General features: G+C 40.4%; 1 protein-coding gene across 15 annotated transcripts in view; it reads right to left on the bottom strand.

Annotated features, from left to right (window-relative positions):
• Window positions 1-1770: 1770 nt before the first annotated feature.
• camk2d1 (calcium/calmodulin-dependent protein kinase (CaM kinase) II delta 1) overlaps window positions 1771-18286 on the bottom strand; it is a 97223-nt gene continuing 80707 nt past the window's right edge. For 4 of the 15 annotated variants that reach the window (XM_023423865.2, XM_023423868.2, XM_023423866.2 and 1 more), the window contains exons 14-20: window positions 16396-16455; window positions 12854-12898; window positions 11650-11698; window positions 6647-6722; window positions 6445-6539; window positions 4618-4846; window positions 1771-3356 (exon numbers count right to left, since the gene is read on the bottom strand). In XM_023423865.2, the coding sequence (XP_023279633.1) occupies window positions 3353-3356; window positions 4618-4846; window positions 6445-6539; window positions 6647-6722; window positions 11650-11698; window positions 12854-12898; window positions 16396-16455 (558 nt within the window). In that variant the 3' untranslated portion in view covers window positions 1771-3352. Of the gene's footprint in view, window positions 3357-4612; window positions 4847-6444; window positions 6540-6646; window positions 6723-11649; window positions 11699-12853; window positions 12899-16395; window positions 16456-18286 lie in introns of those variants that run through there. The other 11 variants (XM_023423873.2, XM_023423876.2, XM_023423874.2 and 8 more) reach the window with 5 other exon arrangements.

Here is an 18286-nt window from a genome sequence, read left to right as displayed (position 1 = left end):
GGGGGGGGTCAGGGGAGTCAGCCAGACTAACACATTTTTGGTTCCGGCCTTTTCATTACATTTGTTGACACTAGTGAAATACAGACTAATACCAGACTTATCCTTTAAGTTTGTAGCCGTCACATACAACATATAGATGCTTTGCTTTAATTGCTGTTGTTGGTTTGACTTCTTCTTGTTATCATTGCTCTGAGGATTGACACATCAACCTAAAGTCCAAGCAAAGACTTACTTCCACTGACTTCAGTTCTTCTTCTGTACTTCCTCATTTATTTATTTCTGTCTGTTTGTGAGCCCTGTACACTCCAGCAGCTGAAGCTGAGAGTGTGTGTGTGTGTGTGTGTGTGTGTGTGTGTGTGTGTGTGTGTTTGGGTGTGTTTTGAATGTCTTCTAAACCTAAAAGTAAAGACAAACCAAGATGAAGTTCTTTTGATTTGAAAGTTGGCTGAAATGCTTTCAGACTGATGAAGTATGTTTGATGACTTTATGTAACAATACAATCCTCACGTTGCCATTTAGTTTGAGTGTGATTCAATGGAAGAATAAAAGAAAAGTCAAAAAGAGACCATTGATTTGATAAATGAGCATCTTGTTTCCATGGTGATAACAATATATACATATTAACAGTGCAAATATCTATGCGGGCATGTATGACTTTATCAAATTATTACTAAAAAATAAACCTGAAACGCTAACAAGGCATAGCAGCTGCAGTGTGTACATGGCAGAACAATAAAACTGTACATGTGTCAAATGTGAAGTGATGTTGTTCTTTCTGACAGAAGCTGAGAGCAGTCCAACTGGTGCTGACAGGAAGTGACTGAAGCGTTGGACAGAGCACGACTATCAGAAGAAAACATCTACAGAGCTTATAAAGAAAAAGGACCTACTTTAAACCCACTGTCAAATTTATAAAACCTCTATTGTATTTATAAAAGAGAAAAAAAAAAAAAAAGAGTTTCATTGAATTTACTCAATCCAGACAAAATACACCTTAAAGCTCCAAAATTTGATTAACAAGTAGATACCAGTAGAGTGTAAGTGTTTTAGTCAGTTTTGGATTTGTGAAAACAGGAAACAGACCAGGTTTACATCAGGGATTTACTTTGTTTAGTGGTATAGTATAATTAGTTTGGCTTTGTTGAATCATTACTACCACTATTATCAGTGTCACCATGGATTCAATACGTTAAAAAAAAGTGAATTTTCCAATTTGAACATATATACAATTATATTAACAAGATTTTATAATTAGGAAACATTGTATTCCATAGTAATATTCATATTTGGTAATAACCTCCACATATTCTATCAAGAGTGATTTTTCTGCCACTTGAAAAGGCCTGCTTCTGAGAACTGCAATGAATCCTGGGAGTTTTTTGGGCCTAATGCACCTAATCAAGTGTGTTACAACCAAGACTTTTTACTAAAAGCAAATCTCTAAATTCTATTTATAGATGTTAGTACCTATACCAGTCCATATGATACATTGTTGTTTTCTCAAAGCATATTATGAGTTTTATATTACTATTTGAACATTTCCTCATCTATTTGCCTGCAAATGCAACTTATACCTGATATAAACAGTCTAATGGCAAAAGTTGCGTTCACAGTATGTTAATGTGCAGTTGTTAAGTGTTAGGGTTCATAATCCTTGAGCAACACCTTTATTAAATTATTCAGTAAACTGCATTAATAAAAACACAGTTTAAGATTATGGCAGTTAAAACTGTAGGAAATTAAGACTAAATGAAAGCTGTACAAACCAAATTATTTGGCATAAATCACACATTTTATTTGATATTTCTTATACATACATCAGGTTTGTCTCATCATTGTAACATTTTATACCAGTGTCCAATTTCAGCACATCTTAGAAAGATAAAAACAAAGTGTGGTGTGTAAGTGATGTCATTCCTTATATACCAAAGCAAAAAAACAAAAAACAAAATCTAAATTTCCTGAACACAAATCATCAGTTAACACCTGTGACTTCATCTTTAAACACCACTGATTCCTCTCCCCCTGGTGGAATTAAATTTCCTTTTTTGTGTTTTCATATAAATCTGCAAGTGATGCCAACAACACCCTGTGCCTTAACTAAACACTGACACTGCAATAACATAATTATAGTAACATATTAATAACCAAAAGAGAATGGTGATTTACTGGTGAGTCATTTTGGCCAAAAATCAATGAAGAACTTCCAGAACCAAACATTTCAGCTTGACATAAATTTGTCATTGATGTCAGTGTGAACATCGTGATTCTACTTTAGTCCTGTCCAGTGTAAAACATTGGCGTACACAAGTAGAACATGCAATATAGGTCAAATAAAGGAATTAAGAATAAAGGAACCACCAATCTGGGTTAAAAGGGCTTAAAGGAAAGCAATAATAATGAGAGGTGGAGGGACAAGCATCAATATCATAATATAAAAAGTAAACAAAACAAAATAGAACTGATAAAATTCACATAATTAACTCCTTGCTTTATGAAAATATGATTTAACTGGAAAGAGTCAGAATGGCCTTTAAAAATGATCTGTATCTATAGTTTACATTCTATCATACGAGACTCTTCTCACATGCTGCTCTGTGATGATGGAGGTCATGTTTCAACTGATTTTCCCTTTTACACATGTAGTTAAAATTCCTATCAAACATACTTAGTGCCAACAGCAAACCAGAAAAAAGATCTGTAAAATTAGCCAACTCAGTTCATATGGATACTGCTAAAGATTAAGCAAAGAGAGAGCAATTTACATCGATTACCAGAACCTAGACATCACCAAACCAAAGCAAGCCTGTGTCTGAGCTTTAATAAATGGCAATTCTGAACATACATGAGTAAGAAGCAGATATGTGATATACTGGTCATCGTGCCAAAAGGCTTAAACATCACAATAGCTCGAGAGTCCTCAATATGTGCAATATTCAAATGAAAAACTCACTACATGATAACTGGAAGTTTCACATATTTGACCAGCCCATTGAAAATCAACCAACTGGAACAAGTGGCTCCTCTGAAAACCATTTCTATTTAAAAGGTACTGATCTAAAAAACCTCTGAGTAATAAAACATGCTGTGGGTGAGAATATCCCGCAATGAACACCACACACTCTCACTACAAAATGATATTGTCAGTATTTGAAGTTTTCTCCCTCATTTTGTTTTTTTCTCCCCCACATGTAGAATAATCTTCAGTCCATCAGCGACAATATGTAAACAACACACTGAGAGGGCGGAGCTCTAGCTATCATGGGCAGGGATTGGATGGACACTTGGCGGGTGGGGTCTTGTCAGCTGACTGCTGTAGGCTGGAGGGTGTTTGTCGTCAAATATCATCCTCTCAACTGGAACACAGATTACATGTGGATTAATGATCAGATAAAAAGCCTTCCAGAAAATACACACAACATGTTATTGAATCTTATATCCCTTTACTTTTATTTTGCTTGATATCTTTTTAAGAAACTGGAATCATTTTCCCCATGGAGCTCATGAAAGTTTCACTTTCACAGTAACAGTAGTGTAAGGGGTGCACATGTAATGAAATGATTGGTTGAAGATAAAATGTATGGAAGACCAGAGAAGTCATTGTTACAACTGATTTTTTCATTTTCACTGAGTTATGGCAATTTAAACTTTTATTGTTACTGTTGTTATTAGTACTAATGTGTTTACAAGTTCATTAGTTTTATGTAAATTCTCAAATAAACACAGGCATTTGAACAATATCAAACTTTCCATTTCCACCTGGTGTTATCATGGATCAGTAGACAGTACACTGCTGTCACTCTCGCTCACTTTCCTGCTTTCTGAGGTTTGATCAGGAGTCCAGTGACACTTCCTGCAATGTTTCAAACTGAAAACCAATGACTGTCTATAAAGATGGATGACATCACAGCTCGACCCCCCCCCGGTGGCTGACTGCAGTATAGGTCATAAGCCCCGCCCCCCTCCGTGTTAGGGGATGGGCCAAGCTAACAAAAAGTACAAGTCCAATACATTTTAGGTCGTTCTCATCACGCTGATGTTTGTAGTAAGTGTTGATCTTTCTGATTAGTTTGGTTAATGGTTTCTTCATGGTAATAGTATGGTGATGGCAGACGTTTGGCCTTGTGGATCTCGTGTTTATCAGTTCATCTAGGTGCCTGTCATTCACTATCATTCACTATTTTAATTCTTCTTTTCGTTTGGTTTTGTACAGTCATGTTTTCAGACTCTCTCTCCATCTCCCTACACAGTCCAATTCATTTGACAAAAAAGAGACAAAACACAATAAACACAGTTCAATACAAATCTGACTCATAGCATTATTATTTTATCGTGAATATAATTATTATACGTTATCGTAAAATCTGATATCATGACTGAACCAAGGAAGGTTTCACAGTTCAGTCTTTACAAATAAAAAGGGTAAAGTATGTTATACAATGCCACATGGTGGCGCTATCCTCACAAAAAGCTCTTCATGACTCCTTCGTGTCAAGCAGTTTTTGAGGTGTCCTGCTAACTACTACACAAACAGAACAAACAGCCTAGAAATGTTGTAAACACGGAGGTTTGTCAGATGAAAAAGGAGAGGCTTTCACCCTCCAGTGATGAACTTACTTGGTGGGCACGGTGGGCGAGCCGGAGCGGTGGAAGTGGATGTTCTGCCACTTGCTGTCGCGGCGGTGCCAGATGCGGGTTTCCTCTGACTGCATGGTGCGAGGCATGCCGTTGCTGTCGATGTACTGGGTGAGGCGGATGTAGGCGATGCAGGCGGCCTCGTCCCCGATCAGGTGGACGTGGGGGTTGAGCAGGATGGTGTGGATCGGCTGTTTCCCCTTAGACAGAGCTGCAGAGGACGAGACACGCAGGATGGTGAGGAAACTGAAGAAGAGTTAGAAACATTACTGTGATGGCTCTTAACTCAGCACTCTACTTCAGCAGGGCCTCAACACAACAGTGAGTGAGGGGGCACAGGTCGTCTCAATTCTTTACAAAAGACAATCTCAGGGATCCGTATCGATATTGTCTGTTTATGTTTTTATGTTACAACAGGCTCATAATCTGAAATACATCAACATCAGTATCAGCCTGGAGAATCCACTGTGGGCCAGACAACAAACAGAACTGTCACTCACCATACCAACTGTAGTTGTGTGTATTCAGGTTTCCTGTGCAACAAGGATTATCATCATCATCTCAGGTGCACTCACTGTCACTAATAATAATAATATTGAAAGCTCACCATACAAATGTGTTCCTTTATTTTCATTATATACAGTGTTTTCATCAGTTAGTGCTCATCAAATCAGCTAGTGTAGATAACAAATGGATGTCACAGTTCATAATCTACACAGTTAATCTAATGATCATAGAAATGTTCAACAGATTCACCCATGATGCAGAAAACCTGCAGCTGTAAATGAAAGGCTTCGTCTTCTAGACGATCTGAATTTCACCCCTGCATCAGACCTGATCCTGATCAGCGTCAGAGCAGCAACAACACAACTGTTACCTCTGCTGCTCTGTTGTTTTCAGTCCCAGTGATTTCTTCTTGTTGTGCGTTTCATATTATTTTAATAATAATAATAATAATAATAATATTTGGTGGAAACACTCAGTTTTTTCAGTCCTGAATACACAAATAAATCTCTGTGTAGGTTGAGTTGTTTCCCCTGAAGGCCAACATATTTTTCAGTGCTTGTATATGAACCTTCATTTGTTTTCTCTTCACTTCCTTATTTCACTTACTCCACCTGCAGCACTTTTAGTTATATTTAACAATACAGACAGGTTTGGGTTTAGCTTGTCTTTTTGAATGTCATGGTTTTCATACAGTGAGGACCACTAATTAAATCCCATTTGCTCTTACTGTGGCTGCGTCCACACCACTATGTTTTAATTTTAAATCTAAATTGATCTCTGTCCAGACGATTGTTTTACCTGAAAACACACACATACGTGACCATTCATGTAAACTGAGCATGTGTGACCCGGTGTAAACAGGAAGTAGATTGTCTCCTCTGCAGTAAATCCTCTGAAGGACGACCAGCAAAGACAGTTGTAGCATTAAAACAGAGAATGTAAGTGAACAACACGGTCTGTAACTGTCATTCATTATCATGTTGTATTCACCACTGGTTGACCAGGTTGATGGGAGACCGTGGGTGACATTGTTTTCAAAGGTCTCAGTTTCTGTCAGTCCAGACTACAACACAACCCAAGAGTTTTCAAAATAAAACACAACCCCAGAGTTTTCAAAATAAAACACACACAACTTAATAGAGTGGATGTAGCCTGTATTGAGGTGGAGGATATATAGAGAATAAAAAAATATAAAAAACTACAAGCTTGTCCTATTCTTTTGCATTATTGTCCCAATCTAAAATATGCACCTTGTTTGTGACAACTTTACAGCTTCATCACACTGAGACAGAAACTCTTTACCGTTCTCAAAGTAGAAGCGGTGGAAGTCGGTGCCCTCCACCAAGTTTCCCAAGGCCTCAGGCTCAAAGGAGGTGAGGCCAGGATCACATATCTTCCTGAAACAGGACAAGCAGAGAGCAGGTTACATTTAAAAGATCTGCTATTACATGTGTAAGTGTGTCAGATATTTGAGGTGATAGTAAATGAAACCAGTTGAACTAACGTGTACGCCTCAAAGTCTCCGTTGTTGATGGCTTCAATCAGCTGCTCAGTGACTTTAATGATCTCCTGCTTACGAGCTGAGAGACACAGACAACGTTAGATTAGATCCGCAAACAGAACCCCGGAGACATGTCAAAAGAAGCACAAATTAAGGTTTGTGAAAAGGACCAATGTGGAACATGGGGACGACATCGATCCCACATCACAACATCAGGACATTCAGGAGTCACATCATTTCCAAAACCCACAAATAAAACACCGTGGCATAGATGAATGGAGAGAGTTGTAGGAAAGTTAGTCAGCGTGGTTCAACATATGACAACATCAAAGTTACCTTTCATGCTAAGTAGGTAAGCTAGGAGACAATGAATGGAAAGAATAAGTGCTCGTTGTGGATAAAAGTACAACATGGGGATGATTGATGACACACACACACACACCAAACTAAATCCATTTTTACCTTCCACAGCTTCAAGTCCCGTGTTGTTCCCAGACACCTGAACACTCACAGTCTGCTGCTGTCTGAGCTGAGCACTCATTCCCTCCACTGACACCAGAACCAGAACAACAACTGCTGGAAGGCGACACATGTTCCTGCTACACTAACCCTCTGTGTTCAGGACCAGCAGCTCCAGCAGACCAGTTATACAGCAGCAGAAGAAGAAGAAGAAGACACTATACACCTTCTGACAAAAACCAGAACACCCTGCTCTGATTGGTTGGTTCAGTAGAACGCAGTGACGCAGCTGAAACACTCATGGTGGACTTTAAAAGCAAACACTGCTGATTAGCTCTACAGACTCAGTCTAGATAAGTTTGCTTGTGCACACTACAGGGCCGAAAGGCCTTTTACCACACTGTACAAAAACCTGGCACATACTTCTGCCCCCCCCCCCTTATACAAAGAACAAGTAGTTTGGGGTTCAGGGACATTAATGCACCACCTATTTACAACCCGAGCTACAGCACAGTATTGACTAGCCAACACTAGACTGGTTGTCTATAGGAAGGTATCACAATTATACTGCACCTGCTTCAAATAACACATAAAACACTCACACACAGTCGATCTAAATACATTCAGCTTCATGTAAAAACTCAGATCAAACATGTTTCAACAGCTCATTAAAAACAGCTAAATCGATATTTTCTCCTGTTCAATCAGGGTGATTCCACTTTATTCAAAGATGTGATGACATTTGTTTTAATCAAAGCTCCGCTGCCATCAACTTCAACCGCTTTTAATACAAACATGTCCAGGGAAACACCCTTTGTTCTCCTTCACTAACCTACTGTATAACATTCTCTAATCCATCTCCATCACCTCGTCCTAGTCATCACCCACTGTGATGGTACAGCTCTGATCTGAGGTAAGGTAATATTTTCTCATTGTTTTGGTCAGCTCATGAATGGAGTGCTGCAGGGATGATGTCTAACCCTGAAGTTAACATCACCCTGGGTCCCTCCACTAAAAGCCAAAGGGATTTTAACATTGTCTTCTGGATGATTAGATAGATTAAACAGCAGTTTCTGATCCTGACAGGTTTAGTTCAGCAGGATCATCTTCACTAATGAACACCACTTTATGATGTTTGAAGCCTCAATACAATCAGCAGAAGTAAAAAGCTAATGTTAGGCTATGAACCACACCACAGTCACATGACTTCAACGCTTGTGTGAACTACAGACCTTATTTCAGTCATCTAAGAAAAAGCCCAGTCCACGAACCTGAGATTGCAGGACCAGGGAACAGGAGGAGCTAAAATGCAACTCATTTCTGGATTTTAGGACTCATTCCATTTTTGTGAGTGAAACCTTGCCACAAATAGAACAGGTGCTAATGATCAAATCTCACCAACACACATCTACTGATGAACAGGTGTCCAAACAGCTGATCTACGGCATGATTGTGCAGTTAAGAGAAACTGATTGGAAACACTCATACCCTCACAGAAAACGTGAGAGAGGTTTAGGATAAGAACACGAAACTAATCTCACATCAGGTTTTCATGACAGGCCGATGTGGCTCAGCCCAAAAGGAAGTTATTATCACTGAAGAATGTTTGATATGTCATCTAGAAACTGAGAAATACATTATTAGTCTACCACAGCAACTAGCAACATCAAATTTCAAGTAAAGTACAAAGTTAACAAACTCACCTAAATTCACTTACACTCATTTGTCACATAGACGTTACTACAGTTTCTAATTCAAAGGCTTCAATTCTACTTGTTGTGAAATGTGTTTTTATATCGGAAGGAGCTCAAGGTCATAACTTCCTCCTGGGAACTTACACTGGGAGTCGTTAGGCAGGGACACCCCAAGCCGGGGGCCAGGCCCCTGGGTGGGGGTGTGATGGGAGCCGCAGTGGCATATTGTAGGATGGTCAGAGAAAAAGACCAGAAAGGAAGATGTGAAGAAGAGGAGCAGGTAGGCGGCCACCAGTGCCCACAGGATGTACTGGCAGCACTCCTCACCACTGGGCCAAATGGTAAGAGAGTACCAGCAGGAGGAGGAGGAGGAGTAGGAGGAGGAGGAAGAGGAGGCAGAGGGGGAGCGGTCTAAGTGAAAGGTGGAGTGGTGTAAGTGCTTCAGATGGTAGATCTGGGAGGTGGAGGAGGGACAGTGTGCTGAGATGAATGGCACAAGGACAAAACAGGAATGACAAGAAAAAAAGAAAACGGAGAAAAAGAAAACATGAAATGAAGAACACATGAAAAGCAGGAAGTGTCAATTTGTTCAGAGCAATCACTTCTTTCAGCAGCTGAGAACAAATCAGTTTGGACAGAGTGAAAATGTTCAGGTGAGCAGAGCAACAGTGATGACACAGCATTAAATGACCACTCCAACAGTTAGGAAAGTCATGAGAAGATTTATAGAGGGGGGGGGGGGGTCTATAGTGTGCTCAGACTGACAACTTTAACAGCTGATAAATAAAGTTTAGTTATATCCCTTATCATCACCACTATTAAATCATTCATTTGGTCTGAAAAGTCTGAAAAGTTGGTTAAACGAGCAACAAAGGTGCAAAGTGACAATATTGATGGTTCACACCAAATCATTTTGAAAGAGCAACGAGCAGCGGTGTAACCTTATCACTCAGTCATGGACCTAATGGTGACAGATCTGTTCATAGGACCGGCCCTGTTGTTGCATCTTCAGCATATCTGCACCAGTCCTGCACCAAACAACAGCTCCTCTCTATAAAAAGGACATCACTGCCTCCAACCAGGTTCCCAAAGAGAAGACCCACTTTACTTAACCCATTTAGTGTGGAGGGAATGAGACCAACCGTCCATCATACGAATGAATGAATGCGAATGAATCATATTCATATAGTATCTGCCCTCATTGAAATTCCTGCACTTTTATATTCCCACCTCCTGTGACAGATCGCTTCTCCACAAAGAAACCACCGTGAAAATCACAAAAGGCGTCATGATTAAAATCTTCCCCTGGTATCATAAAGATTTCTAAGCTTCTTTGAAGTCTGGAGGTCTGATTAAAGCACAAACGAAGACACAAGAACAGCTGTATTCAATATGGTGTGAAAGAATAAGAGAGAGAAATGATGAGGCAATAAACCTGTTACTGAACACTAACATAAGCAATTTCAAAGCTTCACTGAATGAGGTTACTGAAGCATTGAGGAATTACCACCCCATCACCCATGAATAATAATGGAGGCCATTGTAAAGGGCAGTAGCATGTCCCATAATGGGCCAGTGTGTGTGCTGGAAGAATGGACGCACATACAGTATGTTGGCACACAACATTCTGCAGGGGAGGGGAGGGGATGAATGTGAGGAGCCCCAGGAATGAGACGCAGCTTTGTAAGATGTTAATAATGCTGAAAAATTCAAATCTAATTTGTCCGACAGATTCTCTGTTCTATCAAAAGGTCAACAATCAGAAAGCATGGAGAGAAAGACACGAAATCACAATTCAATTACACAGATGTCTACAATGCTCACCTCAGTGAACAGAAGCACAAAGGTCCTTCACCTTCATTCTGTTCATTTTCCCTTCTCTCTCTCTGTGTCATGTCTTGCTGTCAAACTGTAATTTGACTAATGATGATTGAAACTTGTGCTCTCTGCAGATTGTTTGCTAATCAGCATTAATCTAACTATCTGACTGATTTTATTTTTTTTTAGCAGTTTATCATACAGGTTATCAGAAATTATCTAAAAGTAAGTTAGTATCTCACAACACAGTCACAAATATAAGTTTGAAATTCTTGTGAATACAAAGGGTTGTGGTCCAGAGACACCCAGAAAAGTGAGTTAGATTAAGCTGGAATATTAAGTGGGCAAAATGGGTTCCTGCCCTGTAAGCCTGGGCCATACAAAAATGTAATATCTTGATACAGACCAGGCCAAATATCACATATAGCACATGTGGCATATAGCATATGGTTGAAAAATATCACAATATATTATATCATCCTGCATATGGCAGAAAAATATAGTATCGGCCTAAGCTTACTCCCCTGGTGACCCAAATACGGCTAATATGGGTGTATTCCGGTACATGGGGGTCTGGGGCCCCAGAGCACCCACAGATACACTCTGCCTGTTAGTTGACCTCACTCCCCACTCTTCTGCAGAGGACATGATGTTTTCTTGTGGGAGGCGATGAGGTCAAAATGGCTGCTCAACTAAATTACCACAAACAGGGGTCAATATGTCAGTCCATGGTTTAGTACATGATATTTGCCATGACATGCAAAGTAAAGCAATATGGACCATGAGAAATGAAACATGTTCAAACTAATAGACAATTAATAATACAACATGCAATACATTCATGCAATGGACACAACCATAGAAGGGTGCTGTAAAACACATGGTTATCCCAAACCCAGTAATAACATGAACCAGTCGACCAGAGAGGAAGAAGAAAGGTGAGCTGACAGTCAACGCCTGTTTAAAGGTTTAGAGGACAGACTCGGTCCTGTGAACAGAAGGATGGTTTGTTTCTGTCAGTGTGAACCTCCCTACCTCTCACGTCCTCGTCCTCGATGGTAGTGTTGGCACTCTCACTGGACTCCTGTGAAACCACAAATAAAAAGAGCTGTGAGTGTAACCAGACTGACAGGACAGCTCAAACAAGCAGAGGACGCAGGACGTCTGAGTTCAGTCTGCTCAGTGTTCATTCACATCCCGGCTGCTTCAGACCCTTTCACATGCTAATCTGGGATTAGACTCTCAACACAATCTCTAGGAAAAACAACTACATGAAGTACAGTAGGTCAAAGATGGTCATGTTTCAGGAAAGTCGCCCTGAGAATTTCACTTGGTAAATACCATCTAAAACTTGTTCAGTGTAGTTCAAAATTGTACTTTTACTCAAGATAAGTTAAAAATGTTGACAGAAATTTAACAGAACTTTCATCCCTTTGATGCAAAAGGAAATCCACGTTGCATGACATATTACTTCTTTGTAGATGAACACATATATATAGATAACAGTAGATTGTTTATATATTGTATTCGTGATGAATTCAGCAAACAGCTAAACAGTCTCTTTATATTATGATTTTACAACATTCTTACTACACACAGAAACACTGTTATACTATGAGCTACGACACCATCATGTCACTGCACAAAGCAAAGAATACAAGCATGCACATATGTTCCTTCTTATGGATTACACATTATCATGTAGATCCATACATCTGCACAAGCAAGTCACCCAGACACAGTAGATGGACTCCAGGGTATTCTGTTAAGGATTTGGCTTGGAACAGCTTTCGTATCCATGGTATTGCACGGTCTTTATTATGTTGCAACAGCATGCGTAATCCCTTTGTCACACCACTGTACAACTGACGATGATGTTATCATGACAATGGCAGCACATGCTTCTCACACGTTGCTCTCAGGCTTATGAGATGACACATACTCTCTCATTTTTTATCTTCTGAGCTCTTTTATGGCATGTTATCCAGAATGAACAATACACAGAGCTGTAAACATAGATGTGCAACATGAAGTTAAAGAAAGACATGCAACAGTTTATATCAGCATGCATTATTTGACAGAATCCATGATCCCTTTGCTTTCTCACTTAACATGTGGAGTGTGGAGAACATCCACTGGCACACACACATTTCAGAAGCAACATTGAGGCTCTACTCTAAATGGCGCAGGCGTCAGCAGCAAACTACAGCCTCGGGCTAGCATCTGATCAGCTGTATACCTTGTTTCCATCAGCAGGGTTGTGGATAACTGTGGTTTGAGGCTCCTGATTAGAGAGGATGAACAGTACAAAGAGACGTCGGTGCAGAACAGAAGTGAGTCAGGAGGAAAGTTTGACAGAAAAGCATTTTGCAAGAAAGAAAAAGAAAAAGAAAGAAAAGTGGTGATGGAAGTATGGGGAATTGACAGATTTGACACTTGAGGGAAATGAAGTTGGTGCTAAAAACAGAATCACTACAGAACTCTTGTTAACAGATGGGAAAATATGGCAGTGGAAGCTGTGACAATTCCCTGAACATCAGGTAAAGAATATAAAGTCTTATACCACAGATTTTCCCCAGTACTGACAACAAGATGACAATAACTGACACCAACCACAGACACCACACAGACATGAAGTCTGTTAGTAGTAAAACACAAACATTTTGTCTCCAGCTTAAACACCCAGGACAGGTTCAGATGTACCACACAAACAGTCCATCAAACATAGACCTGTATGTATTATTAAAGGAATCTGAAAGGAAACAGAAGTTCACTGTCAGGATCGATCTCCCACTCACAAGTACAGAGCATGCTATTGCTGTACACTGGTGCTGTATCACTGCGTCCCAGCTGACATGACTGACATGATGTAACACTGACTAAAACCCCTGAAGGATGAGGTCGTTATTTACAGATGAACTCTCTCAGGCCTGTTCACACCTGGTGTTAACGTGAGACTCGGGTGATCTGATCACCAGTGGTCAGCTCTAAGTTCAGGCGTGAACGCACCCAAGACACACTGCTGACGCATTTGACCAGATCCAGAGATGGTCTGGACCACATGGCTCCACATTCTTTTAACAGTGTGAACGCAAACTTGTCGTGGTTCACGTTGAAGGACCGCCTACTCTACTGACGTCCTCTGTCATGGTCTAGAGCGAGCAACACACTGGATGCGTTGCGTGAGCGCGGCGGCTGCAGAATGTCTTGGTTTTCATTTCGGGGCACGTTAACAGGTTAGAGCGACACACTGCCTGTGTGAGATGCATGGCTCACACCTCGCGGCTCGGCGCATGATCTAGGGATTTCACATCTCACCTATTTTTCACATGTGACGCGTCTCCTAGTGAAAACAGACAGTGAAAAGACCTATTGATGTCAGAGTGATATTATACCAGCATCACATACAACTGACACCTTCCACTGTGGTTGTCTGTTTAGTCTGAATCTGAATATGACACAGATTGATAAATATGAAAATATTTTTCAACCATTTCAGCAGCTGCATGTGGAGACAGAGATATTTAAGTGACTTTTTCTGCCAAAAATAAATCAGAAATTAATAATGAAGAGAAATCCAACATTCCAGTGACCTGTAAACTCTATGTAGAGAGACAGAGCTGCAGCAGCAGAGACGCAGCCGGTGTGAACACACACACACACACACACACACACGCTTCTCTGCAGCAGCTCAGCTAGGTCAGCCGCTACACTCACGCAAAACAGGCAGTGTGTTCCCAGCGTAATTTCTGCCCCCAGTTTCCTAATAAGCCAGAAATATTTTACTACTTCTCAATGGCTAAAATCTCATTTCATTAGAGCTTTAAGAAGCGCATGGATTTTGTGTTTTGAGCTCATTTGCATATAAAGCAGCCAGGTGTGAACAGTTGTACTTAGAGCTGACCACTTCTGGTTGTATCAACAAAGACTAATGTTAATGCAGGTCTGGACAGGGCCTCAGCGATGCTCAGGCCAGGGTCAGACCAGGGTCAGACCAGGGTCAGACCAGGGTCAGCCCAGGGTCAGCCCAGGGTCAGACCAGGGTCAAACCAGGGTCAAACCAGGGTCAAACAAGTAAAAGTCTTGGTTATTTCCTGTGATTATTGAATTGTTTTGCTGACTGGAACTTCCAAGGTTAAAATGGATATGAATCAGCGGTACAGACCTAAATCCTTAAAGGAAAAGTTCAACATTTTGGGACATAAACTTTTTGCATTTTTTCCAACAGCGAGAGAAGAAAATTACAGAGCTGGAGTTGTGGTATAGTTAGCCCCCTCCACACCAACAAACATCTCTGAAGATCACTAACTAGCCTGGTGTTCCATCTGTTCACAAACAGAAATGTAGAAATGCTCATCCATAATAATGAGTCTCATACTATAGCACGACATCAGATACAGCCAGTGAGCACAGGTTTTGGTCTTGGTTTAACAAAGCTGCCAAACTTTATATTTCCATTTGTGTATGTCAATGACTGAGCTGTGAAAGTGTTAGTAGGCATATATTTTAACTTTGACCATGCTAGCAGTTTCCTCCTGCTTCTAGTCTTTATGCTAAGCTAGGCTAATCACCTCCAGCTACAGCTCTGTACTTAATGCACATAAATGAGACTGGCATCAATCTTCTCTCTCTTGTGCAAAACAAAACAAACCAAAAAACGAATCAATGGATTTCCCAAAATACAAGACATCTAATCACTAAGTTTAAAATTCTGCTATATGCTATGCTAACGGTGAGTGAAAGCTACAGATCATGCTCTTTCAAAATCAAGTCAATTCACCTTCATATTCTGGGTCATTAAAGTTATTATTAAAAATTTCAAATGGGTATTTACAGTGGTATGAGATACTTCAGTAACTCGTGGCTACTCCAACTGTGGAGGTCTCAGGCTACGTCCACATTACTACGTTTTCATTTTAAAACAGCGTTTTTAAACATAAACTATCTCCATCCAGACGAACACACTTTGAAACACACATGTACATGACCATTCATGTACATTGGGCATGTGCGAGCCGGTGTAAACAGGAAGCAGACTGTCTACTCTGCAGTTGGTTAGCTACAGTAAATCCTCTGAAGGAGGAACAGCAAAGAGAGTTGTAGCATTAAAACAGAGAATGTAATGGAACAACTGCTAGCAACGACAGCAAGGTCAGTAACACTGTAATTCATTATGTTGTATTCAACACTGATAGTCCAGGCTGATGAGAGCCAATCAGGACAGACCTACAACACAACCCCAGAGTTTTCAAAATAAAACACGACCCCAGAGTAAGTAAGTAAAACTGGTCCAGCAGAGTTTCTGAAAGTCTCCATTATCGGTGCTTGAAAACCCCAGAGTCGTGTGGACGGAGGTGAAAATGTAGCAAAAGAGTTTCAAAACCAAAACGTGGTAGTGTGGACGTAGCCTCATTGACAAGTCAGTGTTGTCTCCAGTTTGGCTGACAACAAAGTCTTCACCTGGGGCATCAGTGCATTTGCCACAGCTGATGCAATGGCCTCAGTATTGACATTACAGCCATCATCAACAACAAAGGAGAATGCAGCCCATGTACAGCAATGTGGCAATAAAACAATCCAGATGTGAATGTGGACGGCACAACCACGGACGGCGTTTGTGGTTCTTGAGCTTTATGAAAAAACAGCAAAAACAATCACCACGGACAACAAAATGAGAAAGGCTCCGTGATGTCAGATGTCACAGAGTGCGGATAGATGGACGGTTACACAGAGACAGACAGTCATGCATCACACCGGCAGCAAGGCAGGCAGACAGTGTACCAGAGAAGGAGTAGGGACAGGCTCTTTGGGGCTGGTGACCACATTGGCCTTGTTGTTGATCTGAGGAACAGAGTGGACATACAGGTAGACAGACGGACAGGGCAGAAGTGACAAGCCTTAGTGTTCAGACACTAACACAAGCAGCGGCTGTGGAGGGAAAGTGGAACATTGTGCTCAGGAGTTCGTGTCAGGGAGTCAGTCAGATATGTTTGAACAGTTCAGCTTCAGGTCTCAGTTTGAACAGGGTGAGCAAATAAAACCTTGTTAATCAAACCATAAAAAAAAAAGAGTTCATAAACCAAGCAGGAGCAGAGGCCTGTCTGTTTACAGAGTCAGATGAAGAAACACAGTCTGGGGTCAAACTAATGACCCAATTACTCTGAACAAGAATAATTCATTAGGTAAAACTCTGCATGTCCCACAGTAAAGTGTTTTGTGTTTTGTAGTTGCCATGAATCCTGATGACTTGACCTGGATAAGGCACCTGACTGACAGGATGATACTGAAGCTTAGTTTATGCTTTCCTGCTAAAAACTGATTCTGTCTTTGTTCTTATTTGATCTGATGTGTTTATTGCTGAGTACAAGGATCCATGATGGAGAGGATTACATGTCAAATGGCCTCAATACACCCATCATTGGTTTTTATGTTGTATACACACAGTACAGTGGGGTCCAAAAGTCTGAGACCAATAGCAAAGTGGCCTCAGACTTTGGACCCCCCCTGTACCTATCGTTTATACACACATAAATGTTGATATAGGTCACCTTTGAGGATATTGCATGGACTTAGATTCATTTCCTGGAGATTTACTCTAATCACTGACCCAAAAATCATGATTTTAGTAATCAAGTAATGTTTACCATTTTCTATTTACCATAATCTTTAGTTTAGTGTGCATGCAGCTCAACACCAAGTAAAGCTGAGGCTGCTGGGAGTGTTATTAGTTGTGGAGGACAAACTTTGACTTGCTGGTGTCCAAAGTCATCACAGTTCATCCTGTGGCGAACATGAATGTTTGCACCAAATCTCGTGGGAATACGTCCAATAACTGTAGGGACTTTTCACTTGAACCAAACATGTCAACCTCATGGTGGCAGCAGATAAAAAGTCAGGAGATCAACACAGTCATCAGGATACACCGTGCGGGAGCCATAAACCTCCGTACCAAACACATCCATGCAGAAGACGTGAGGATGTTTGATCAGCTGGTGGCCTGAGAAGCTGCAGAGCCACAGACACAGTCAGGACTATTCCTTCAGGGATCAAAAACATCATGGGAATGCATCCATGTCTACTGAAATATCAGTATGAAAGAAGGTTTTGTCAAATTCATAGATTAGAACTACTGTATGTCATTAGACGTGGCCATCTGTGTCAATCAGCTGTTAATCAGAGAGTCACTGAGAGCTAGTTAAGACTCCATGTTCGAGGAATCAGCTATGATTATGAAGCTTTAGTTCTATTTTACCCATTACTCCTGTTTAAGATGGTAAAATAGAATTTGAAATACCAGTAGTCCGTATGCTGTGTAGTTGAACAAGACGTAACCATGTATTTTGTCACTATGTATTCAATGGCTTCAAAAATCTCTTAAAAACTTTTCAAAAGAAAAAAAGAACACAAAAAGTGCAACATATTTTCTTAAAAATGTAATTTGTTGGTTATTTTAATGATTCCACGTTTTATCATTATTTGTACTTGACAGTATATTAAAAAGATGTCAAATGTGATAATTATGTTGAACTTTTTTAACACTGTTCCTCAGCTTTAACCAAAAGTGGGTGTAAATCAGACATTTATATTTAGACCAGAGCAGCACTCTGGAATATAATTATGTCACATTTGCTTTTTTCTGGAACGTAACCATGGTACTATGAACCATCTCTCC

Source organism: Seriola lalandi, unplaced genomic scaffold, assembly GCF_002814215.2.
Source record: "Seriola lalandi dorsalis isolate HSWRI2012SDOR001 ecotype SW California unplaced genomic scaffold, Sedor1 jcf7180002054694, whole genome shotgun sequence".
NCBI lineage: Eukaryota > Metazoa > Chordata > Actinopteri > Carangiformes > Carangidae > Seriola > Seriola lalandi.
This window is presented reverse-complemented; position numbering and strand designations above follow the sequence as displayed.